The 27,617-nt window shown below is 41.3% G+C and overlaps 1 protein-coding gene across 1 annotated transcript; it reads left to right on the plus strand.

The window, feature by feature from the left end:
• Positions 1 to 2,647: 2,647 nt before the first annotated feature.
• Positions 2,648 to 27,154, plus strand: PAX9 (paired box 9). The gene is made up of 4 exons (XM_043516973.1): positions 2,648 to 3,103; positions 3,862 to 4,488; positions 7,872 to 8,011; positions 25,559 to 27,154. The coding sequence occupies exons 1-4, from the start codon at positions 3,100 to 3,102 to the stop codon at positions 25,811 to 25,813; spliced, it is 1,026 nt and encodes a 341-aa protein (XP_043372908.1). The 5' UTR covers positions 2,648 to 3,099; the 3' UTR covers positions 25,814 to 27,154.
• The last annotated feature ends 463 nt before the right edge of the window (positions 27,155 to 27,617 follow it).

A 27,617-nucleotide genomic window follows, 5' to 3' on the forward strand; every position in this document is an offset into this window, starting at 1 on the left:
CGGTTGTATCCGCCGCCGGTGCCGGCCTGCTCGGAAGGAAGCCCCCTTCCTTTAATTATTTAATTATTTTGTACCTGAAATTAATCTTTTGCCAGGCAGTGGTCAACAGGCTGTTGTATATGATCATGTTTTCCTATTCCTCTCGCTTCCCCCTGCCCTTTACCGACTCACTGTGGCTGTGACCTTTGTTATTTCAGCCCACACTCAGCAGTTAAATGGAAACAAGTTGAGCACGTTCACTTCTGATAAACATTATCCTTAAACCACTGGAGACCCAAGCAGAGTAAACGAGCTTTTCCGACAGGACCACATCAGGAACACACATTGAGAAAGGAAAAGAAACCGAATATCCAAGGGATCAGAGGCGGGGTCAGAGGGGAGGGAGGGAGGGGGGGTTAGACAGGTTGGAAGACACTGAGAGAAAAAGGCACAATGCGAATACAATAGTCCACACACAGACATAGATTGGGAGAGACACAGGCAGAGTTGGGGAGAAGACTCTAATGAAGTCAATGGGAGTTTTTGGGTGCTCAAGGAATGCAGGATTGGGCCCCAAATCGCAAAGCTAACTGCTAGGACAACTCAGTCTGACACTCTTCATTGTCTTTATAATGAGAATAAGAAAAGACACCAAGAACTAATGGGTAACAACACAGAAAACGATCACACATGCGAGGAAACCTGAAGATTATTTGTACACTTAGCCATACATTGTGTAAGGCCCTAGTTAGGTCATTACTTACACAGACATTTAGCAACGATCCAGCTTATTGAAAATACATTAAGTTAGTTAAAATGAAAACTGTGTTTGGAGAAAAAGCCAGTCTTGTAATGGATTAGTCTACGTATTAGATTTCGGAAGGGAGTAGGTAATTAATTCAGCACGGAAGTTTTCTGTACATGCACTCCAGTGTATTGTTAAATTACATAATTAGCTTTGATTAATGCTGTATAAGTGTTCCACACATCTTTGCCTTCTCTTTTAAAAAAATACACAGAGCACATCAACATACAGTGGCAAAAGGACTTATGATTCACACTAAAGCCTCTAGAAAGATCAATTTAACAGCATACAACGGCGATGGTAAATGTGTGAGAATTGTAGTGTGAGGTATTGGTGAACTTTCACAAACTGAGGAAATCCCACAATTTACAACTAAGATATTTTGAACGTGCAAATCACGTTGCTGGCACAGAAACGCAGTGCAAAATACGTATCAGAGATCAAATGTATCAATATTCCGAATCTTTTCAAAAAGTCCACAAAATGACCATGATCGCCTCCCCTCCATCAAGAAATAGTTTCAACGTATAATTGATTCCTGTCTTTTTTTCCGGTATTATCCTACTCATTCTTGATTGTGCAGATTCACTAGGGTTTAAAATAATACTGCAAAGGAAGACCGAATATCCCATGGAAATTCTATTCTGTCTTCTAACAACCTGCCGCCTTAAAAATCCTCCTCGTTTAATATTCCATTTGAAAATGATATTTGGAAACAGTTCCAACACACTCCCTTCTGGGCTGATCCGATTTCTTTTATTTTCCGAGTTTATGTTTCAGTCTAATTAATGGATTCTATTTTTTCTCCATTATATAGCATTTACATATCCTATTCCTGCTATATTCTACTTCTAAACGTCAATTTGAAAGGACAATATCAGAAAATCGTGGCTGGAATGGGAGAGTGCATAATCTATGCGTGTAGTATGACATATGTGCGGAGTGTGTGTAAGTATGTACACAAACGTATCTAGTGAATCATACAGGCAACGATGCCAAACAAAACACATTCGCACACACACACACACACACACACACACCGCATAAAAAGCAAGTACTCCAGCGCCTACCAACTTTTTCTGATGATTTTCTTCTATTAATACCAGTATTAGTGTTTTCCTAAAGTCAAAATCAGGCATTTACATCTTGCAATTAAACATAAAGGAACACTTAAAATAGGAATGAAAAATATAAATTGGTTTTTTTTTTTAAATCACGCAGCACAAGTCTGTGGAGGTCACACACAATGATCCCCCCCCCATCTAAACACAGACTGTGGCATCCATGTTTCAGGTATACAACTCACAGATTCATGTGGCTTTCGTACATGCTTTCAGTTCATGTCAAAAATAAACTTACCTTTAACAATCACAACTCTCTGGGACGTATGCTAAATAATATATTCACTTGTTAAAAGGCTTTTATTTTCAAATTACAGCAGAATCATGTAAAGACACACAAATCTCCATTACCTGCAAAATAAATGATAAAGAGTTCTGCATTTTTCAAGACGTTGCTGTTATTCCTCTGTGAAACTGCTGACTCCAGTATTTGGATATAAACATCGACATACTTTTCTGTCTGGTCATTTATTGTGCAAATAGCAATAGCCAGAGAAAACTTGAATGAAATGAAAGGCAGGCGTATCTACAAACTTTGAACAGATTGCTTTCTCTAAAGAAATATGACCAAAATATTGGCACCGTTGACAATAACCTAGGAAAGGTATTACCAACCCAGCAAGTATGTAAACTTGAACTAATAGATCGCATACACACGTAGAGACAGGACCAATTGCTTTTTCTACAAAACAATGCCTTACTACAGTGCTATCATTAAACTCATATTTCCTATATTAATTTCACTCTCTGTGCGACTTACCACTAGGTAGGTATTTAATATTCGTCTCTATTGTATTAGGAATCCAGGTGCTGAGCATGCCTGCAAAAGAAAGCGGAAGAGCCTTCCAGGATTATGCTGTCTATCATCGTTGAGCACCAATTGGAAGCCTTCGTTTCCTTGGGTCCGCCCCTTGGAGGGGGTGTGCCTCTGATGACTGATAGACTGAGACGCCCGGCCCAGCCCAGCCCAGCCCAGCCCACGTTGCTGTGAGATTGAAATGCAGAACTCAAGTCTCTTTCATCGGGAAACAGACTTCCTTTTGGCCTTTTTCCTTACGTTCTTGCTATCTCCCAGAGTGGAAATCAGAGGGACCCGTGGACTTTTCCAGCCGGGATTGCAGGAGGCCGGGAGACTGAATCTGTTGTTCAATTCCCTTTTGGAAGATTAGTCTCATTGGTGTCCTGCTCAGAGCAATGGGTAAGTGGCTGGAAGCTGCAGGAGGGTTCAAGGGCTGTCAAAAGGGAGAGCACCAGTGTGAGATCATGTGCAGCCGCAAGTTGCTTATTGACTTTGTTCGTGTTCCTACACGTTGTAGGAACACGTTAAGGGTCAGCAGCACAGAATGGAGCATGTTAATGACTGGTTGGTTTATTATTAATGTTATTATGAGAGTACTGGATGATTGCAGCCTAACGGCTGATTTGAGCCTGTGTGGCACATTGTATATTGTTGCTGACATCGATAGCGCAGCGGTGTTAAAAAAGTAACACGTTTGCTTCGCATCGTGGGGCTAGTCGTGCTGCTAACAAAGAAGCATGAACAGGAACAAACAGCACTAGAATTGATCTTTTTCTTTAATTATTACTTTCAGGTTCCCTCACCTTTCACGTTTTTGCAGAATTGTCCACCAATTTCGCTGGCTTTCCCCTCTCTTTTTGGGGGGGAGATAAAGAGACTTGTCTGCTTGTGTGATCTTATTTTTCACCTCTGGAATGTGCATTCTGGACTATTTTGAATGGCACAGATCAATGTGATTTGAAAATGTTGCCACGGATTTTTTTTTAAAATGTCAGCCGCATTAGATTAAAACCATTGTAAGTGAAGTGACCGTGGCGCGTTCCCTCTAACCGGTGACATCTGCGTTTTGAGGATTAATAGTCGGGTGTGTTCAAACGGCCCCCCGTGAACCGTTTGCCGTGTCAAATGTGTTTGTGTGTGTGTGTGTTTGCTTGCAGAACCTGCCTTTGGGGAAGTGAACCAGCTCGGAGGGGTGTTTGTGAATGGGAGACCCTTGCCCAATGCCATCCGGCTCCGGATTGTGGAATTGGCCCAACTGGGCATCAGACCCTGTGACATCAGCCGACAACTGCGGGTTTCCCATGGTTGTGTGAGCAAAATCCTGGCGCGCTACAATGAGACTGGCTCCATCCTACCAGGGGCGATCGGAGGCAGCAAGCCTCGGGTCACCACCCCTACGGTGGTGAAACATATCCGGACCTACAAACAAAGAGATCCGGGCATCTTTGCCTGGGAGATTCGAGACCGACTGCTGGCGGATGGCGTGTGTGACAAGTACAATGTGCCTTCGGTCAGCTCCATCAGTCGGATCCTCCGGAACAAAATTGGAAATCTCTCTCAGCAGAGTCACTACGAATCCTACAAACAGCATCAGCCCCCTCCACAGCCTGCTCTGCCTTACAACCACATATACTCCTATCCCAACCCCATCACTGCTGCAGGAGCCAAAGTGCCAACCCCGCCGGGAGTGCCAGCAATCCCCAGCACCATGGCTATGCCTAGGACCTGGCCCTCTTCCCATTCAGTCACGGATATCCTGGGGATCAGGTCCATAACAGACCAAGGTAAGAAAAGAACCGAAGGCGACACTTCTTACTCACATAGGAATACTATGTTGATAGCAAAAGAGAGCCCCTTAACGCCTAATTTCTGGGCATTTTTCTTCGAATATTTCGACTTTTCTATTTCAAAGCAGGAAGTCTCCAATTCTTGCCACGTTTAGTGATAGTTTCATTTATTTATCTCCACAGTTTGTAAACTATATTTTCTCCAGCACACACTAAAGATCAGGAACACGTTTAATAATGTTTTCTATGGGCTTATGCTTTTTGGACGTATAATACATAATGCAATGACAAAGGTTGACTTCAGCAATGATAATTTAGCTGAAGAACAGACAGCGTGGGCTAAAAAAATTGGCACTTCCACATTAACTCTCTTTCTCTGTATCATGTATCACATCTATGTCTTCCTTATCAGTCATTAATGATATAATGATCTCGCATGCCTTCTGTGTATTTCATATATTTGTTACCAAATCAGGCATTCATAAGTGAAAGCATCTTGAAATTACAGAGAAATTCAGTTTCTCTAGTTTTCGCAATCAGGCCAAATTTGCTCAGACAGGAAGTTCAAATGTCACCTAATTGCTTTCATTCTTATGTTTTACTTTGTTTTCCTCCGAAATGGTGGTCCAGGAAAATGAAACCACTGATACTTAACTTACATTTGTCCCTTTCCAAGTGACTGCTTTTCTTCTACGCTCCTTCTTTTATTTTGGATAGAAACATTAGCTTCTCGCTGAACAAGTCTCTGTCATTTGCAGCAAAAAAGAACATTTCCAAGTTTAGTTTTTGTCAAGTAACAAACATTAAAAGGGATGAAAAGAGAGAATTTCAAAAATAATTCTGGGCTGTAGCTGTCTCTGTGTCCTGCTCTTGGAAATGGAGTTTGGCTTTCTATTTTCATGGCATGTTTTCAGCTACACCCGTTGACTTCACAAGATATCAATATAACAAACGCTCCAAATGCATTGGTGTCAGGTTTTTACAAGCAAAGGCAGCCCCCGTATGTTGGACACAGATTCAAAATATAACCCCCCTAAACAAAAGAACAAACCAAACGTATATGCGTGTGCAGCTGCATTTAGAAAATATACATGCTAGAGTATGTTCATTACACGGAGGGTGGAATGTCTGAAATGAACATTACAGGCAAAATTAAATTAGAAATTGAGAAGGTTTGAATGTTTTCCTCCTTTATTAACATCAGATTGGCAACAGGGCCTCTTAAGGTACCATTGAGTGTTTAGATTTCTTTCCTCCTCTATCAGACTTTGGGATTTACTAGATTTACTACACTATACATTCTCCTCTGCCCCAAGCCCAGGTTTGGACTGCTGAACAGCAGAAACTGCATACGAGGGTTGTTTGCTCTTGATTTGTAGGATAAATTGACCTTGTTGACATTTAAAGGAAGCCCCTATTCATGGGAAAGTGTGAGATCAGCAGAAAAGGGGGCTCGCGGAGAGAGCTCAGTTTCTTCACACAACTTCAGGCTTGTGCCACGGACTGCATTTTCCCTTGCAAGTTGGTTAGAGAGGAGTAGCTTCTGAACAGAAACAGTTTAACACGAGAGCTCGATCCAGCTCCGGCTCAAGTCAACCAGAGGGTTTTCTTTTGCTTTCAGCGGGAACAGGCTTGGGATCGCAGCAAGGCACACTTCACCGCTCAGGGTGGAGGTGGTTTCGGAGAAACCATTCTCCCCCCAGTACGCCGGGTCACGCCGAACAATTTTCGTTGCCTGTAAATGTTGCAGCCCCGCGAAGCCCTAACAGAGTCATACGCGTTTCAAATCAATGATTTTTAAAAGTTTTTTTTACTGGGGGAGGGGTCATAATTCTGCAGTGCCGGAGGTGCTAACAACACGGCTATCTTTTCCCTTTGGGGAAAAAAAAAGTTACACTGTTCCGTTAAATCTACCTTGGAAATAATTATGTCAAGCACTCAGGTTTCAGAGTAGCAGCCGTGTTAGTCTGTATGCGCAAAAAGAAAAAGAAGTACTCCTTTTCTTTTTTCGCCAAGCACACAGTTATTCTTACGCAATTTTCTCCTCCGAAATGACCTGGTGTCAGGGAAAGGTGATGATGAATGGTTCGAAACCACCCTGGAGCTAGTACTAATCGGTTGATACTATATGAGTTTCTTTGTATTTCGAATAAATACGGAAATGAAACTTTGAAGGTTTCGCCCCTCTAACTTATGATCGATCTTTTCTCCTATTGTCTTTCTTTCCCTTTGTCTCTCCTGTTTGCAAAAAAGAAAAGGAGTACTTGTGGCACCTTAGAGACTAACAAATTTATTTGAGCATAAGCTTTCGTGAGCTACAGCTCACTGCATCCGATGAAGTGAGCTGAAGCTCACGAAAGCTTACGCTCAAATAAATTTGTTAGTCTCTAAGGTGCCACAAGTACTCCTTTTCTTTTTGCGAATACAGACTCACACGGCTGCTACTCTGAAATCTCTCCTGTTTGTCAGTCTTCAACCCCCACCTCCAAAGAGAAACCCAACAGATTTTTAAAAGAGAGTGGGGTGGCAGGGTGGGGGTGTACACACATAGAGGTGTACACACACACACTTATATATACCAGTTTACACGTACAGCGATTACATGCATGTAAAAAGATATGCGATTTACACACATGCTATGTACTTTACACATCAAGTATTTTTAAAATAAAATTTTATAAGGACTTACTCAGTTTTCCAAACAAGCACCAGAAGTCTCCTTCAAATTACCGAAAGCTGTAACTCGGTTTCGGGCCATTTGGGGAAGTCGAGTACCGTCTATTTAGTACAGAAATGGAAATGCTATTAAAATATCTTTGAGGTTTAACTTCATAAAGCAGGAAACATGCATACATACCTGCATCTCAGTTTTCTCCAGTTTTTTTTTTATTCTGGGAGAAGAAGGAAATCAAGCTGTTGTAAATATTATAAAGAGGTGTCCGCTGGTGTCAGTCATGCCTGATCAGTTATTTTTCTTGATTGTGTGGATAGAAATAGGGAGGATTTGTCACTCAGCTGAGACGGTCTTGCCAGGAGCTGGATCAGGGGCGCTGGAACCGTTTTTATAGTGGGGGTGGTGAGAGCCATTGAACCAAACTGTAAACCCTGGCTATGATGGAAATAATTCAAGTAACGGGGCGCTGCAGCTGCCTCCCGCCCCCAGTTCCAGTACCTATGAGCGGGAGTTCTGGCCTCCGTTTTACTGGGGTTCTGGGTCACAGGTACAGTTTCAGAGCGATTTCTGGTGTGCTTGTGTTAGTGGTGAGGGGAAGGCACAGCCTGTAATCACACATAGCAATTCCTGCCACAAGCCCACTGCCTTGGCACTTCCCAGCTCATTTTCGGAATCCCTAACGAGCGGCGCCTGTGTCTCCCAACAGTGAGTGACAGCTCGCCGTATCACAGCCCCAAAGTGGAAGAATGGAGCAGCCTGAGCAGAAATAGCTTCCCCCCTTCGGCCCAGCATGCTTTGAATGGACTGGAGAAGAGCTCCCTGGAGCAGGAGGCCAAGTACAGCCAGGTAAAGGAGACGGCGCTTGCTAACCTCAGGCGGGAGGGCTGCACGGTGGGGGGAGCTTTCCTCCTTTCTGTCTGCAAGAAGGTTGCCCGGCTGGATTTCTAATGACTGGCTGCAGACGGGCCCAAACTCTCCACAGGCTTCTGGGCTCAGCCTGGCTACAGTCTCAAGTCCCAGATCTCAGCACTGAGCTGCTCTCTCCTTATTCACTGCTGTGTTCTGTACTGGGCCGGTACCCAGGACTGTCCGGGCTGCTGCCGAGTCTGGGTGTTGGTACGATCCCTCCTCTGTACCCTGCCACGTTAGGTGCTGGCTTGTTTAAATGTGCATGAAAAGTCCGGTGAAGAACAATTATAACGCTCTGTAAAGGAACAAGGAGCCCGCTCTCCCCCACAACCAAACCGTAACTCAGCAGCCAGAGCCTGGACTGGAGTCGCACCGCTTCCCAATCCGCCTCGTTGCCACGTGCGGGAGTCCCAGTGGATCATGGCCCAGGGGGTGTCGAGCTGTATGTGGCTCAGGCTAGGCTCTGATCGCTGCAATTGTAAATAATAATAATTAACAAGGTGCCTTTGCCCAGGCGTCTGCACTCTTCAGATTTAATCTCAACCCCAAGGCCCGCTCAGATGGAGGGGGAAAGGGGGGATAAACTGCACGGGCGATGCGGACTCTGCCTTCCTCTCAGGGAGCCCCGGGGAAGGGCCGGTTCACGCTGCTGGCAGAACATCACGAGGCCACTCCTGGGGCCGGGCTGAAATACCCAGCTCGCCTAGGGCCCGATCCTGGTCCCATTGAAGCCCCCGGGAACAGGATCGGGCCCGGGAGCCCCTTTCTGAGCCCCTGGGCGATGCTGACCCGCCGCATCTCGGGGATGGTGTTAAGAAGGCGGCCTCCAGCTGCTTCCCTCTCCTGCCCCCCAGGCCTGGGCAGCGGTGGGACAGCCCGGGGCCCCTGCAGCGCGCAGGAACCAGACACATCTTCACTCCCCTCCTCCTGCCCTTGGCACAAAGCTCCCCGAGCTCTTCTGCGCCCCGCGCCCGCTTTGCCACCCAGCGAGCAGGCCGAGCTCGCTCCAAGCAGGGCACGGGGGTTCTCCAGCCCGGCCCCGTATTCAGGGCAAACACCCGGGCCCCGTTTTATCCGCTTCCCCCGCACCTTTGCCCCGCACCGGGCTCTGCCCTCTCCCCCGCAGCCCCCACAGCGCGGGAGCCTGCTGGCACCCAGGGCGCGCCCGCAGGGACCCGGCCTTGCAAGGAATCAAAAAGAAATAGGGGTCCCAAAGCTTGCTGGGAACGTGGGGAGGCCACCCACAAGCAGTCCCCTGGGAAGCTGGGAATAGCCAGATCAGCTGGTGGGCATTTGTATAGCGACCAGCGGCTTCACCCTCTCTTGTGAACTGGTTTGGGGGAGATGCTTTCTCAGCAGCAACTCAGCTACCTGAACTTCCCTACTGTCACTGCACAGCGAGCAGCTGTGAGAGAGGCCAACTTCCTACTTTTCAGAGTAGCAGCCGTGTTAGTCTGTATTTGCAAAAAGAAAAGGAGTACTTGTGGCACCTTAGAGACTAACAAATTTATTAGAGCATAAGCTTTCGTGAGCTACAGAAGTGAGCTGTAGCTCACGAAAGCTTATGCTCTAATAAATTTGTTAGTCTCTAAGGTGCCACAAGTACTCCTTTTCTTTTTGCAACTTCCTACTGTCCCTCTATAAATACACCTCACAGTTGGATGTTCACTAAGTGGATTTACCTAGAGAACAGAGCTAGATTTCTGACCCCCGGTATTTTAAGGGTAGCTTGGTTAAAATTCAGACTCACTGCCTTAAAAGGAATCATTCCCAATATGCATTTAAGCATGTTGAATATCCACACCATATTCAGCAGGTAATCGAATAGCTTGGACACAGGGCATACAAATTGCTTCTTTATATTGTTAAGCATTTTTACTCCTAAATATTCTATTTAATTCCTATGATTTTTCTTACTGAACAATATTAGAAACAGTTGTCTAACTTTTACATTTGCTGATAAGGGATCAAATCGTGCCCCAGGCATAAGATGTAACAGATTTAAATATGACTGACCCGGGTAGCACATTTGTAACAACATTTTTTACACACAGTAAAAATACATTTCGAAATCATAGCACATTTCCCAAACCATGTTAATTCCACTCTCTATGCAGAGACTGAAATTCATTCAGGGGGTGGTTCTACTTCGTTTTGGGAAATTCATGTCCTATATTCAAATTTTGCTATAGTTGGAGGGCAGCATTTTCAGAAGCGTTCAGTAAATGTGTATGGCTTCATTTTTGGATGCCCAATTTGAGTCACTTTTTGCCTGATTTTCAGAGCTGAGAGTCCTCCACCCTGTTGAAAATCAAGCACAAGGTGTCTAGAGTTGCAAAAAGAAAAGGAGTACTTGTGGCACCTTAGAGACTAACAAATTTATTTGAGCATAAGCTTTCGTGAGCTACAGCTCACTTCATCAGATGAAAAAAAAGCTTATGCTCAAATAAATTTGTTAGTCTCTAAGGTGCCACAAGTACTCCTTTTCTTTTTGCGAATACAGACTAACACAGCTGCTACTCTGAAACCTGTCTAGAGTTGGGCACCCGAAATCTGATGCTCACAAAACGAATGAACACTTCTGAAAACATAGCTGCATAGATTTAATGGAAAAAGTGGTAGGCCCCAAATGTGAGCAACCTTTTTATTATGTTTGCTAACACTATGTACAGTGGTGCTGGAACTAAGGGTGCTGCTGCACCCCCTGGCTTGACATAGTAACAACAAACACCAAATACATGGTTTCAGTGGTTTCCATCATCAGCACCCTCAATATAAAAATTGTTCCAACACTTCTGACTGTGTAAAGCTTTTCTTAAAACTAGCCTATTTTTCCCAATTACAAATAATGCTAACAGCCCAACTAAGAGTTGCAATTAATGAAAAAAACTTTAATGAATTAATTTCCAAGCTTCTAGTTTTATTGCATATGCAAACCAGTTAGCAAAAAATATCTTGCCATTGTTCTTTTAAGAACAGCTCTGCTCTGTATATAATGGCTTAGGCCCCCTATCTTTCAAACACTTATGCACATGAGTAGCTTTATCATGTGAATAAATCCACAGAAGTAATTGCAGGATTAGAGTCTTGCCTTGTAAACTGCTGCTTCTGATAGGTTTTCAGTCACCTTAACAGATGAGCTAAAGAACAGTGTAACATAAATTGAACCTTACAGTTGTTTTCCACACGAGCGTAGGAAACTGTATTTTACATCTCATCCTTTCACTATATATGCTTTTGTATATGTATATAAATGTTCTTGTGGAAACACCAGTATTATTTAAAAGTTATATACAAACTAGAAAGTTGACTACAAAAATTACTTTTAAAATGTAGAAAATAAAAAAAATGGGGGCAAATTCTACACTATTAATAAAGTTGTGTCCACTTAACACATGTATATTGTTCACAGGATATAAAGGCTATGAAAGGCCAAAAATAGTTAGCAGTTGTGGAAAATGCCATTTTCAGAGCCGTGCATGTTCAAAAATAAAATAAAAATAAAAAGTACTGCTGAGTACCTTTAAAAATATCTTTTTTCCAGAATAGTTTGTGTAGATTAAATCTGTTTTTGGGAAGCCCTAATTTATGTTCCGGGCTACTTACAATATAGTGTTCTTGCTTGTTTACTGAAAATGTGTACAACTGCCTTAATTCATAAATTGGCTACTTCTGTGACCTAGAGTATCCTCAAAAGGAAATAAATGCCCAAGAAGAATGTGATTTTTTTTTTTTTTTTGCAGTTTTGACAAGATTCGTGGTTTGAATAGAGCTTTTCCAACAAGGTACAAAATGGATTTCAGATTGAAAGCTCAATGCACAGGCAATTTTCTTATCTGTTTGTTCATTTGGGTTGAAATTCACCCTAGTGCGATATGTCTGTGGTAAACATTCTGTAGCAATTAAATCCATCAGCAAGATTGTGAGGTGTCTCCACACCTGTTGCAAAGGGGGAACTGCCTGAGTAAACTGGCATGGGCAGGAGGAGAGACCTTTGGGTCTGCACGTATGTGGATCCAGGGTGAGGGTATCTAGAGTCGATGGAGTAAGAAGTTTCAGCCGGTACTCATGCTGCACAGAGACTACAGTGAAATACATGTGCTGCCTATAGGCTACTGGGTGAATGCCATTCCAAGGGGTTCCCTGAACAAATCCTGTTTACTGAAGCTCTATCCAGAGGGGGGATAAATGTGCATTTTCACCCATAGAACAGAAGTGATTGGTCTAAAATAATAGATTCAACTCTGTGCTCCAGTTTTACACCAACATAACTAAAGTCAACAGCACTTCACTGGCCTAAAGCTAGAGTAAAACAGTGGGGAATCAGGCTCTAATGAGAGTTTGAATTGCAGAACAAGGGTGGGGAGAATGTACCACACTGCATTTCCATAAAGGGTTTAGTGGGCGATGAGAATACAGCTATTACTGATTATTATTATTTATAATTTGTTATGCACCAACAATGTACAAGACACAGACTGTGGTTCCCCTTTCCACCACTTTCACTGGGGGCGGGGGGGGGGGAATGCCTCAGTCTGATCAGCTACCCTTACTCCTGTGGAGTACTTCTTCACTCCACAAGTAGACCAATGGAAAGTCACTCCACATGAGAAAGGGTGGCAGAATTAAGCCCTAAATAAGGTTTTTGTATACAGTGCTGCAGTTTCTGCTATATTTACTTGTTCCATCCTTGTATAAGCAACACAGTCATTTTAATGGGCCAGATCTTGCAGCTTTTATTCAGGCAGCAATCTCATTGACTCCTGTATCAGTCTTTTGGGTGCACAGGCAGTGCCCCCTTTGCAACATGTAGGTGGTGCAGAAACTCCTTTGCATACTGCCCTTCACTCCCCACTTGCCACACATCAATGGGAATTTTGTCTGAGTAAGGACTAAAGAATGAGGCCAAAAATCTCCAGATTTTTTGTCCTTAGCAAATATGCCATCACATGCACTTGAAACAAAATCTACTTTTCACATGTACAACATTTTAAGCTCTCCACATTTATAGTTTTCTTGTGTCTTTGGAACCCAAAACTTTGTCCTATATTTGAGCTTCGACAGCTTGAAAACTTTGGCTGGCATATTCTGATTTTGCATCAAAAGTTCCATAGGAAATCACAGAGATGTCTAGTAATGCTCCTATTGATTTTTAATTAACGGATACCTCCAGTCTTAGGTCGTATGCAAGCAATAGCATTATATTTTCCCAGTACATCATTTTACACACTTTTATAGCCAAAGCAGCTTTGCAGACAGCACAGTCTGAGTACAGTGGAACCTGAAGTGGAAAATAGATTTTTCTGGGAATGTGACAGTTTTGATTCACAAATGCCTCACATCTTTAAACTCAGCAACAAAAGCACATATATGCCTGAAAACATACTTTATTAAGTGTTGGGGGTACTTGTGAGGGTAATTATTGTCTGTGGACTTTGATACAAAAAAGTGAACATACCATGCATTTAAAGAAAAGTGATTTCAGGGTTAAGCCGCTTGTATACACAGTTGCTTTTAGGGAAAATAATTGAAATCCTTGTGGAGCTAAGATAAAGAGAATTCCATTTGTACATTGCATTTGAAATGAAGATGTTTTATAAGCATGAACAGTTTGTAAACTGCAATGTTAAAAGGCCTAGGTCTTGAACAGACTAATTTTATGGAAGCACAAATTGAATAGTACTAAAGTTTGTATTTGCACTCCTGTAATAAAATTAATGCAAGGATTTGGGTTAGGTGTACATATAATTAGTGAAATGTTAGGCAAATATTATCACAATACTTTTCTCAGAATTTATTGTCATGGATATTGCAGAAAGAAGACATGCACATTTGACTAGAATGGCTGCTACTTTCTTAACAGGCCAACATTAAGGACTAGTGTCTAAGGACAGGTATCCTGCAAGTTAATTCTGTTCTAAGATCTGATTCAAAACCCATTGGAGTTAGTGAAGACTCCCACTAACTTAAATGGGCTTTGGATCAGGCCCGGAATGAGGCCCCATTCTAGCAAATCAGAGACACTATTAATGGCTAGAGCTTACACATACTAATATGTAAGAAGCCCTGCTCTCATCCTGAGAGCTTCACTCACCCACAGCCAAACCTTTTATCAGCTATTGAGCATTCACTTTCATAGCCAAACCTTTATCAGCTGTTGAACATTCACTTTTGGAATTTTCAGGAGTTACTGTTCCATCCTCCCAATTGCACCGAGATTGGGAGGTCATGAACTCCAACCTCTTATATCGTAGGGGAGAAACTTTCATATCCAAGCCTCCATTTTAGGGCAATAGAGGGCAAACAACTGCAGATACAATTGTGCACCTATAATTACTTGCACCAACAGTTTAGGCCATGCAAATATCTAGGATCCTCCTCTTTGGTTACAGTGGACAGTGTATTGTGGGTGCAGTGGGCACCACACCACTAATTCTTTTCATCCACAATTATTTACACCCACAAAAAATGGTGACCCTAGTAAGAGTAAGCTGAATATTTAGCCCTAAATGTTTTGGCCTATTATCTAATCCTCTTACAAGGGTTACTTGCCACAAAATGCCACTAGCAAATTAGTTAGCTGGCATCCTCCACTCCTATTTAGACCCTGAACAGCTGGATTCATAAGTGAAGGTCCAGGAATAAACAAGTCCCTGCTAATATGCTATAAATGTACTTTCTCCAGGCATCAATTGTCCTGGGCACTCAGAACATGTTCCCATTGGCTTCCCTGCCCAGTTAGCTGAAGGGATTATGCTGTCTACTACACCTGAAAAGGGAGGAATTTAGACCAGAACAGTCTGGCCTGGGGACTGACCAGTCCTGCTGTACTCTGATTAATTGCTCTACACTAGTTCCCACCATCAGGACATTGTCACCATGGTGGATAATGGTGAGGTCTAGGCATCCATGTCATTGCATGTTGTGGTTGAGTGGCATGAGCTGATCCCACTACATACACCTGATTCCTTCCCAGGTGGTCTGGATTGCACCCCATGCGAATCCTATTTGTGAGACCTGCCTATTACTGGCCACCCGCTTCCACGCCCAAAACACAGTGCCCTGCCCAACAATCCACGTGGCTTCAGGGCACTCCACCGGGATGAAACTAATAAAGAAAGTCAGAGAGGTGAGTGAATGGTTGGCACCCAGGTTGGCTTCTGAGTGCCAACTGCTTATTGCCTGGACATCACTGTCTGGAAACTCAGTCACAGTAGTCAAGATCATGGCACCTATTCTGAAGGAAAGAGGAGCTTGACTGTTGAGGGATCATCATCAGGACCAGATCCTCAGAAACATGGCAATTTGTTAGAAATCCCATAAGCCTTCCTGTGTTTGGAGTGCAGGAGAATGGAGGCAGGAACCTACATCTTGTGCTTTACGGCTGCCATGGAAATTGGGTAGCCAATTGGGATTGCCTATATTCCCAGTCACAGGCAGTGGGCTCTGATGTCACCCTCATCAGTTTGTCAGCACCTGATAATTGCCCCTGCGAGCTTGGAGCCTTGCTGGACAATGGGAATGCTGGCTTTGGGTGACGGGTCTCCACTGGGACGACAAATTAGGAGCACTGTTAGTAGCTCTCCCACCACTCCTATGAGCCAGCAAGTCCTGAGGGAGCCCCATCTCCCTTATTTTCTCCTTCCTCCTGACCCCAGCATGGTCTGACTATATGGTTACATATACTATATTAAGTAGATATTTTCTATAGAACTTGTGAGAACAATACACTTTTATCTATCAATGTAGACAAACAAAACATTCGTTCTTTACCACATATTATATAGATTTCATGGAGATACCAGTTGCAGTTCCATAGTTGGGGCTGAGTTTTAAACTTATAGCATATCGAATTTCTTTGGAAAATTTCATATAACTTTGCATCAAAGGGGGTCTGTAGGTTTACTAGATCCATCTTAGGTATTGGTAGAGCACTCAGCAGAGTTTCAAAGAAGAATGGCCTCCACTTCCATTGTACCATGTTCTGTAAATCGGATTTTGAACTGAAAGTGCACACTGGAGAAATGGTCTGAAATAAATAGGATGAAATTCAATAAGGACAAATCAGTGGTGAGTTGGAGCCGGTTTGCACTGGTTCACGTGAACTGGTTGTTAAATTTTGAAGCCGGTTTAGAACCAGTTGTTAAAGGGGTGGGCAAACTATGGCCCACGGGACCATCCTGTCTGTCCCGTCCGTCCCACCTGAGCTCTTCGCTGGGGAGGCCTCCCTGTGAATTTTTACTCACCCGATGGCACTCCGAGCCTTCGGCAGCACTTTGGTGGCGGGTCCTTCAATCGCTCCGGGCCTTCGGCGGCAGGTCCTTCAGTGCCACCAAAGACCCGGAGCGACTGAAGGATGTGCTGCCGAAGTGCCGCCGAAGGCTCGGAACGACTGAAGGAACCAGTTCTTCAGCTTCTGGCAGCTCATCACTGGGACAAATGTAAGGAAAGGAATAATCAGTGGCACAAATACAAATGACTGCCTAGGAAGGAGTACTGGAGAAAAGGATCTGAGGGTTATAGTGGATCACAAATTAAATATGAGTCAACAATGTAATACTGTTGCAAAAAACCAAATATCATTCTGGGATGTATTAACAGGAATGTTGGAAGAAAGACATGAGAAGTAATTCTTCCATTCTACTCAGCACTGATAAGGCCTCAATTGGAGTATTGTGTCCAGTTCTGGGCACCACACTTCAAGAAACATGTGGACAAACTGGAGAAAGTCCAGAGGAGAGCAATGGGTCCAAATGATTAAATGTCTAAAATACATGACCTACAACGAAAGGTTGAACAAAAATTGGGTTTGATTAGTTCAGAAAAGAGAAGATGGAGGAGGGACATGATAACTGTCTTCCAGTGTGGAAAAGACTGGTATAAAGAGGAGGGTGATAAACTGTTTTTCTTAGCCACAGAGGACAGGACAAGAAATAGTGGGCTTAGATTGCAGCAAGGGAGATTTAGGTTAGACATCAGGAAAAACTTCCTAACTGTAAGGGTAGTTAAGCACTGGAACAAATTAGCTAGGGAGGTTGTGGAATCTCTGTCTCTGGAAGTTTTTCTGAACAGATTAGACACACACCGCTTAGGTCTAAATAATACTTTGTCCTGCCTCAGTGCACAGGCCTGGACTCGATGAGTGATTGAGGTCCCTTCCAGTCATTCATTTCTATGATTCTATGACTGACCTTAGCTGTGGTGGACTATAAGTGTGGAATCCAATCCACTGTGAAATCCACATTTCTCTTCTAGAAAAAAACACCCTAATGATATTCAATCCCCTTTCTCTCTCCTCCAGAAAAATATAAGTTTTGTTTTGTTTATATGACCAATATTGGGTCCCATACGTGTTACCCTTTTCTCCTTTATTTCTCTTTTACTACACTGCTGTTGTCATGCTCTCCTTGGTTCTGTTTTTAATGTGTATGGCTTTTAAAGAAGGTGTTTTCACTTTTATTTCTGTTATATTTTGTTTTGGTGATGTTGTGCAGTGCCTCCGGAAACTTTGGGAGGGGGCTGTTGTTGGTGTGCAAATCAAATTTATTATTACTGTTTCTGAGAGCAGCTTTTTGCTCCCCTAAAGAGACTCAAACTTGGAATTTGATAGCCAAACATAATTAAGACACGTCTTGATGAATATTACAACTCTAGTTACAAAATTCAATTAGTCTGATCCAACTTTGTGTGTTATTTGGTGCAGCTGGAGCTGTCTATGAAAAAAAGGAAACAACTTTAAGTTAATAAAGAAGTGCATTAAATATAGACGGTGGAACCTGCTCTTTATTAAGAGAGTGGACCACATTTTATAATGAAGTAGCGTGAATGTCTCTTGGAGTTGCATTACAAAACACTGCATATTGAATTCTAGTTACCATGAACCTATACTGACAGTAAAGTTCTGTGAAAAAAATTACCTCACTTCAGGGAGATCCACTGTGTCTGGACAGTTAGTTAATTAAATACTTGGACCCTGATCCTGCAAACATTTAAGCATAATTTTATTCATCTGAATAATCCTGTTGAATTCAAATATAGGTTTGTTAACCCTGCTCCATGTCATGTATATATAAAGAGTAAACCAAGTAAATCCCAGCTCCCAAAAAGCTGTCTTCAGTTTTCACAGCCAGATACTTTGGAAATCAATGCAATTACATTTCCCCTGAGCAATAAACCAAATATAAAGCTACCACACTTACACTGTTAGAATTTTTAAATAATCTAATTTCAAATCTATTGCAGTCTAATATATTTAGTGTGCTGAAACTGAGGTAATATATTTGAAGACGGTGTTCTACCTCCTACTAGATAATCCATATTCTATTCAGGTTGAAATTCTTTTGAACATTGAAGTTGTTGAATGAATATTTTCTTCCCCAGTTTTTAAAATAAATCTTATCCTGCTCCCAGTGAAATTAATGAGCATTTGCCTTTGACTTCAGTTGGAAACAGGAGCATGTCCAGTAAAGGTAACTATTTCCAATATGCTGGGTACACTACATTACAAAATACACATAGATTTTTGGATCAGGCATAGTTATGAAAACTCAGCAAATATGGGGTTGCAGAATCCACTCTAAATAGACTACACATGTATATCTGGCTATATTAGGGACACAACTTGTGGTCAAAATTATTTTTCAGAAACATTCTTTTATGAAAAGCTTTATTATAAAAAGGCCAAGTTCTGCAGTCCTTACTTAGAGCTCAGCTCTGTAAACTCTTACTCATGTAAGTAATTCTGACTCACATGAGTATCCCCATTAAACATCAATGGAACATTCATGAGCATTTGTAGGATCATGTAATTTCTCCCACCGATGCCAAAGGCCTTAGTAATGACTGCAGAATTTAGCCCTAATTCTATTTACAACAATCACAACCAAAATTTTATTTTATGTTATTTATTTTAAAAGGTTAGAAGAAATGTATTTGTATTAATTGCATCTTTAGGCAATCCACTCTCCTAAAAGATTTCCATTACATACCTGCTGATGATGTTTTACTTGGAAAATTTGTTTACCCGTCCCTTGGGGATCCCATATGTTAGCTTGATTTATAAATCATATTTTACCATCCAATTAAAGGGAGTGATTTAGCATGTTTGCTTCCTTTATATTAACAGTTTGCTTTTTGATTGCTTCTAGTCATATTCCTGTAACCTCTCTGACTAGTTATATGTACATCACAAAGTACGTTAAACATATTCGGGTCATTTAAGGGGATTTACTCTTATTGTCGGAAGACTAGATATGCAGCCATGCTTTCTGCTATAGTTTTCCTTTGCTGCGGAAAAATTTACTCCTTCAGCAGCTACTTTGCAAATGTGTTTTCAGCACATTGGATGCACATTTCCAGTTTGCAGAAATTGCTCCAGCTTTTCACTTTGAAAATGAGCAGTGAGAAAATGTCTTATTTGTGGAGTTACAGTAGCATGCCTATAATTAAGGCTGCTGGCAACACTCCATTCTAAAGGCTAACTGCTGCTCTTAGTAATCCTAGTGTGATAAGTTTGATAGTTTGTTTAGTTTGCTTTTGGGCGATGGCTCTACACTGGAGGATAATGTAAATGTGTAAAGTTTGCTACTCCAAAGAGAGGCATCCATACTGATATTGTGGTTGAGAGATAGCAGCACTGTTTACCAGAAATCCATTCCTATTGACCTGACACAGGCAAAACTGCAACTGATTTCAGTGGCAAAATTTGGTTTGAAGCAAGACTACTAGATTGAGCTCATTAGTGTTGATAAACTTGATAGTCGAGGAAGGCACTGTTTGCCCATGAAAAATGTTGTTTCTCAAGGAAGTTACAATTTGTTTTTCACAGATGTTTAAAACACCTCTTCAGAATGAAAGCTCCAAAAACACCTTAGCCTAATGGAATATCACAGCAAGCACCAGAACAATGGGTTGATGAGACAGAATAATGGCGGCAACTCTGTCAAAATAATAACCACTTACATTGTCCATCCAGAATATTATGATTTACAGTAACAGACATGAATGTATTGCCATAACTTTGCATGGTATTTTGCATAAATTTTAAATAGACACAGTTCCTGCTCTAAAAACCTTACAGTCATAGAAATCAATGAGGAAGATTTTGCAGGATCAGGCAATAAAGCAGGCACCCACAAAACGTATGTATAACAGACAAACAAGGGGGTAAGGGGAGAAGGGATAAGAATTAAATCATGTGAAAGTAATAGGAAAAATTCACTGGTGGAACTCTGGATTTACACTGAGGTAACTCAGAGCAGAATTTGGCCCATGTGGTTTCTACAATCCAAGACTGGAAAAAATGAAAAACCATCAAATGGAGATGGTGGAGCCTGTGAGCTAAATAAGAGAGATTATCCAAGGAATTTGTTCCTTGTCTCCTCAGAAAACACAAGCTAGAGACCGACCCTGCCTCACTGAAGTTAATGTAGTTTGTCATTGACTACAATAGGAATAGGGTTGATTCTTAAGTATGTCTACACTGTAATTAGACACCTGCAGCTGGCCCAGGCCAGCTGACTTAGGCTCACAGAGCTTGGGCTAAGTAAGGGGCTGCTTAATTGCAGTGTAGACATTGGAGTCAGACTGGAGCCTGAGCTCTGGGACCCTCCCACCTTGTTAATTAAACAGCCCCTTAGTCTGAACCCTGTGAGCCTGAGTCAGCTGACATGGGCCAGCTGCGAGTTTTTAGTTGCAATTTTAGACATACCCTGAGTGGCCAAATGGCCAATGTAAGCTACTTGTTCAAAAGATTATTGAGAGTCAAGTGTCAGTCATTGGCCCCAATGTAATCTCAAATATATATATATAAGCAAATAAAATGATTTGGCCAAATCCTCAGCTGGCAAAAATAAGTGCAGCTCTGTTGACTTCAGTGGAAAAATTCTGAATTGCAACAGCTGAAGTGCTATGTGGCCAAGTATTTTTAAATTATGGACCTGATTCTCCTTTCATTTACACTGGTGTAAATCAGGTGTAACTCAGTGGAGCTGCACCTGTGTAAATTTGGTGGAAGCCAGAGCAGAATCAGGCCCTGAATCTTACAAGCACAGTTGAGAGAACTTGTTTTGCTAAATTTACAAACCACTAGAAAATCGTGGGTTCTATATTTTGATCATAACTCAGAATTGCTGAGGTTCTAGTTTCATTTTACTCTTGCAAAACATGAGTTCTGGGCAGATGCAACATTAGAAAGCAAATGTTTCCCGAGGTCTTCCTAGAAACAGAGCAGTAATTACCTTCCAACGAGATTCTTTATTATTTGTTTCAGAGTAGCAGCTGTGTTAGTCTGTATTCGCAAAAAGAAAAGGAGTACTTGTGGCACCTTAGAGACTAACAAATTTATTTGAGCATAAGCTTTCGTGAACTACAGCTCACTTCATCGGATGCATTCGGTGGAAAATACAGTGGGGAGATTTATATACACACACAGAGAACATGAAACAATGGGTTTTATCATACACACTGTAAGGAGAGTGATCACTTAAGATGAGCCAACACCAGCAGGAAGGGGGGGGGGAAGGAGGAAAACCTTTCATGGTGACAAGCAAGGTGGGCCATTTCCAGCAGTTGGATCCAAATTTGTTAGTCTCTAATGTGCCACAAGTACTCCTTTTCTTTTTATTATTTATATAGCACAGGTTTCCATTCAGTTAGAAATACATTTAGTTGTTTTTAAAATTAAATTTCCCTTGAAAAACAATGGTTTAAATTAAGAGAAAAATATTTTTGAAACTTAAAAAAGTTTCAGAAAACTCAGTCCTTTAACAAAGTTCTAAAGGTTTTGCAAACCCATAAACACCACAGGGTTCTCCCCTCTTCTAATTATATATGTTTGGATTTTGGTGTTCATTTCCTCCTATTGAAATACACAGGTTGAATTATTCGTCCAATGCATACAGGGTCATGGAATGTAATCCCTTCCATTTATTTTGTAAGTGAATGTAGTGCTTGTAAGAATTGCCGGATTGACAGATGGAGATTCAAGCTCTCTGTTAACCCATACAATGCAGAATACAGGCAGCATCAATGAAAGCTTCCTCTCACTGCCCCACCTATGTGCCTCAAACCTAATTTGGGAGGTAGACCCGTTTCCATGACAGTTTGGTCCTTGGTCTCTTTGCTGAAACTTCGGATTAGAGTGCCAGTTAGTGCCTACTGTGATGATGGTTTTGTGAGACAAAGACTGGTTAGTTAGGAACTAAAATGAGGCCAATTCATTTCATCAAAGAGGCATCAGATTGTAACAGTTTTTCAGTCATTATCAAACCCTAGGAAAGATTTGAACTGGTGACCAATAGGTGAAAGGCTCCATATTGGACTACAAGTCACTAGTGCAATTACATTTTAAATCCCAAAGCAAAGTGTTTGGATAATATTAAAATATATCAAATCATCAGAGGTGGGGTTTAAGAAAAGGGGTGGGGGCATGCGGGCTTAATTTGACATTTACAAAATCAGGGTATATTTTTATTATCTTTTATAAAAATGAATGAATCTGTAGTCAAATTTTGTTAATGAATCTCCCAGGTAAAATATGCAGTGTAACTCAATAAAAGACTGGAACCCTTTCAATAATTAAAATCCATGACTGTCTGTTTTATTCAATGGCATGGTAATCATGCTAAGGAAGGCCAATGTAACAATATGTAAGAAGATGAAGTAAGTGTGCATTTGGGCCTAAGCCTTTATAAAAAAAACAACAACATGCAGTCAACTATCCTTGAATAATGCCTGACAAACTTATTTTAATGACATATGGCATATTTTATTTGGTTCCAATTCTACTTACAATGCCAGATTTGCCTCACACAATACACAGTATTCAGTTCTAGAGTGCCAGTCCAGACAAAATTCTCAGTGACTTCAATTACAGTTTTGCCTAGGCAAAGCCTGTCAGACTGGACCCAACAGACAGTGGTTTTGAAGACCAAAAGTTACACTGCTACTAAACATAATTATTTTTAATTGTGTGTGAATGGTGTGAAAATAATCACCGTCACTGTAAATCAAACAGCGCATTAATATAGAAATGACAAAGTATCAGAGCACATCTTTGAATGACACCTTTGAATTCTAATCACCTCTTTTCCCCCCTCAAGTAAGATAATGCCTCATGCAGTAGACTCTTCAACATATTTTAAGAGGCACAAAGAGAAGCAGTCAGTGTTTGAGACATTCTCTGAGAAGATTCTATAGACTGATATTCTGTACAGCAGATGTTAAACATTCTGTTGTGTTCCTTGTTCACAAAATTGGAGCCTAGTTGTTCCCCCAGATCTGCACACTGTGGGAAATCTGTCTTGGCTTCTGCAGAAGAGGTGGGGAGGGGAAGTGAAGTGGTGATGTGGGGGATTGGTGGGAGACACCCGTTACCATCCAAAATCTGTGGGGAACCCTTGAAAAGGGAATATAGACTTTGGTTGTATAACTTCTGCACAGAGCCACTCATACTTTTAAAGGGAAGAGTTCCAGAGGAAGACCCCGGAACAGCATTTCATAGCAGTGCAGCTTCACTTGGAGCTGGGGAACTGGTGAGGGGCTCACTGGATTCCTGAGCCAGTGCAGAGACATAGGGTATCCATGTTTTGTGGATTCATGGGAGTTGAGGGATTGATGACCTGTTTTTCTCATGTGGTGGGCAAGCCCCGCACTCTTATCAGAAGAATTCAGAGGAAACTCCACGAGGGGCAATTCCCAGAGCTCTTCTTCCCCCTAGACCCCTGTCAGGCACAATTTCCTTCCCCCCATTTTATACTCACATTATGTATCTTTGTGTTTCAGAGCTTTATAATACATATCTAAGGGCTCCCCTGACTGTTTCACTCTAGCATGGTAAAGTGCTGTTACCTTTAGGAAAAGCCCAAGAACATGGTGCAGAAGTGCATTTTATAACACCAGAGCAGTCATGGGAGCCCTCAGATACCAGAACATTAACTGGGGCTGAATTTCAGATCAAAATTTAGATTTGGAAAAAAAATGGCAAATTCAGTTTCAGTTAAACATTTATAAATTTGAAAAACAATATGTTATTTCCACAGCTGTATAATTTGTGTTAATATGCCTGTTAAATACACAAGGCTGGACTCCTCTCTCTCATGCTGGTTTTACTGCTGTAAAACTTTAATTTGATTTCAGTGGATTCACTCCTGAATTTGATTAGTGTAAAAGACAGGAAAATCAGTCCTAATGGAGTTACACTGGTGCAAAATATATATATGTGAGATCATAACCAGACCTTTACCATTTAGAAAGATCTAAAATGTAGATATAAATCTGAAATTTGGCCAGATGAAATCCAGAGAAGAGAAAAATAGGCAAAGTAGAAAATTTTAACATTATGTGAAGTTTTATCTAAAACAAAAGTCTGCCCCCTTTCTTACATCTCTGTGTTACACAGCTTGGCCCTAGTTCTGCAGAGCACTTAAGCACGTGCTTAACTTTAAGCATGTGCTTAAATCCAATTGCAGTGAATGGAAAAACAACACATGCTTACGTACTTTGTTGAATCAGGACCCTAAATGCAGTACCCTTATATTTGAATAGAAAACTTCCTTCCTGAAAAAAACAACACTGACACATAAAATAGCACTTCATGGATGAAAACCTGAGCAAGATAAATGACTTTGCTTTGCATGTACTCTGATGAGGAGGCATCTGCAGTGTGTGAATTAAAATATTGAGCATTTTTTCATTTAAAAAGGTGGCATTCCCTTGTGAAGTCCTCCTGTGACAGACTGAATGTCTCTCCTTTTTTATTTTAAATAGAAATCCTTACCATCAGCCACAAGTGCTGGAACTAAGGGTGCTGCCAGACCCCCAGGCTTGAGTGATTTCCATCATACACAGGGTTTGCAGTTTGGTTCAATGGCTTTCAGCACTCCCACTATAAAAGTTGTTCCAGCACCCCTGCCATCAGCCTATATAAGCACCTAGCAAAAAATGGTAAGGCTCTTGCAATTGCCCTGTAATTGTTCTGCTCACAAAATTCCCATTGAAGTTAATGGGAGTTGTGAGAGTAAAGATCATTTGCAAGAGCAGGTCCTAAAGATGTAGAAAAGGTTTAAAAAGACACCACGAATAATAAAACTAGGCATACAGATATCACTTTTCAGCTATACATCTAAACATACTTCACAAAGGCAGGTAAGTATAATTATCCCCATGTCCCAGATGGGAAAACTGAGGCACAAAGGGTGAAATCCTAGCCACACTGAATTCAATGGGAGTTTTGCTATTGACTTGAATGGGATCAGGAGTTCACCCAAAGGAAGCTGAAATGAATTGTCTAAGGTCACACAGCAAGTCAGTGGTAGAATCAGGTAGGTATAGAACCCAAATCTCCTTATTCTCTCACTCCAGTATCCTGCCCACTGGCTCTATAGACATGTGTACAAGATCACAAGTATTAGTTCATTCTTTCTGAAGCAGAAAAAAAATGTATCTTTATATTTTAGAACCTTTTTTTCCCTCTTTCCCTTTCAGGCACCAAATGGTCTTCCAACGGTGAGCGGTTTTGTCTCAGCATCAACTATGGCGCCTTACCCTACACCAGCCCAAGTGTCCCCTTATATGACATACAGTGCTGCCCCTTCTGGTTATGTGACAGGCCATGGTTGGCAGCATGCTGGAAGCACTCCGCTCTCCCCTCACAACTGTGATATTCCTGCGTCACTGGCATTCAAGGGCATGCAAACAGCCCGAGAAGGTAGTCACTCTGTCACAGCCTCTGCTCTCTGATACGAAACTCATTCTAGAACAACTCAACCTTTTTCCTCCCCTCAATGGCTCAGAGACTGATCTTTTGTGTTGGTGACATTTACAGATTTCTCCCCATGACTTTTCTCCCACAAAGTCTTTGGACTGAACTAGCCAAAACAACATAAGAAACTGATCCATGGGTTGTTGCCCTTGCACTGTTTTAAGTAAAGAAGATCTTACATCCCTCAAAGGGCTCATGGGACTTTCATTGGTAAAACCACCCATATTTATTCTAAGTCAACAAGAACTCTATAAATGTGCAATTGTCGTTGAGATTGTGTACAAATCAATAAAGAAAAATCAATAGGGAAAGATATGCTATGCCTCTAATCAACAAAAGTGGCCAAACAGAAGTTATTTGCTGATGATCTGTCTCTAGAGAACAAATCATTTATCGACAAGGTTAAGTGATTCACTGTTATTGTTAAGATATTGCTTTTTTTTGTTTATCAAATATAGAACCAAGGCAATATGTGGCTCTCACATTCTTCCTGTATTTCATCCTGTTACAAAAACAGTAAGGTGTTTGTATTTCTATCTATTTGTAAATATAAGCTTTGGACAGCATCTGTGTTTCCATTCCACAGTACATTTCTGCTACTTTTTTATGTTAAAAAGTGACTTTCTAGGTCTTTTCTGTTTCTTGCTTGGTGTTGGCAAGCACCTCAGGTAACTGAGGTTGAGACAGTTCTTTTGGCATGTTTTGTGCATACAATGGAGGCTTCAACATCTTAAGAAAGACATTTTGTTTCTTCAGCAGAGGACTCAAAGGCAATCGACCAAATAACTCTCCCAGGTCATACCCATCTTCCAGAGTCATGACACAACCACACATGTGCCAAGTGTACAAAACAGAAGCAGGTGGAAAATAGCTGAACAAAACCAAGAACTGTAGAGGAAAGTGATTTAGAAGTTTAATGTGAAACTTGTGCAGAGACACTTAAAAGAATCAATTTAAGTTAACAAAACCACTGTGAAACAAAACTGTACTGTCATTGTTGGCTTCCCTGTGTTCAGCAATTTCAGCCCCAACATTATGTTATAACTTTTTGAAAAGAAAAAGCTGTCTTAAAATTTCTGCTTTATTGAATGTAAAAATGGCTCCCGATAAAGTTTACATTGTTGTACATAAACATGTTTCACTCATAGGTATACTGGTGGCGGTCTGACAAATACAAATTTATTTAATGTTAAACTCCCTTTTGGCATTTCTGTATCTATTGGCAAACATTCTGTCCCAATAATTTTGCTTTAAATTTTTCTACTTGACATTAACCCCCCAAAAGCTAATATTCTGGTCTTTTCAAACTTACCTGTTTTCCAAGGGCAATAATAAAGTTCTGAATATTACTCCAATAAGTCTTCCACATGCTTCCAGACATGTGTGGAACACATGCATGAAATAAAAAGATTTGAAAATTGGTGTGACATTTCATATCCATAATAGAATATTAATATATTGTGTATTTTTAGAATTCTTTTGTGCAATAACTTAAAAGAACATCACTAGATATAGACTTTAAAAGATTGCATTAATTACATCATCTTGATTTCTTCTTAGATATATTAAATATTGCTTCAATGGCACGATAAAATCCAGTACCTACTATGGGTATTTCATGCTTTTATTTATAACTCAAATGGTCATAGGCAGATTTCCATGGGACTGTAAAGGAAATAACGAGTAAATAGCTACATATGCCTTATGATCAGCAATCCTACACAGAGGTACATACTCTGAGTAGTTCATTAACATCAATGGGATTGTTCACAGTGTGTAGGT

This window comes from Dermochelys coriacea, chromosome 6, assembly GCF_009764565.3.
Source record: "Dermochelys coriacea isolate rDerCor1 chromosome 6, rDerCor1.pri.v4, whole genome shotgun sequence".
In the NCBI taxonomy this organism is placed as follows: domain Eukaryota; kingdom Metazoa; phylum Chordata; order Testudines; family Dermochelyidae; genus Dermochelys; species Dermochelys coriacea.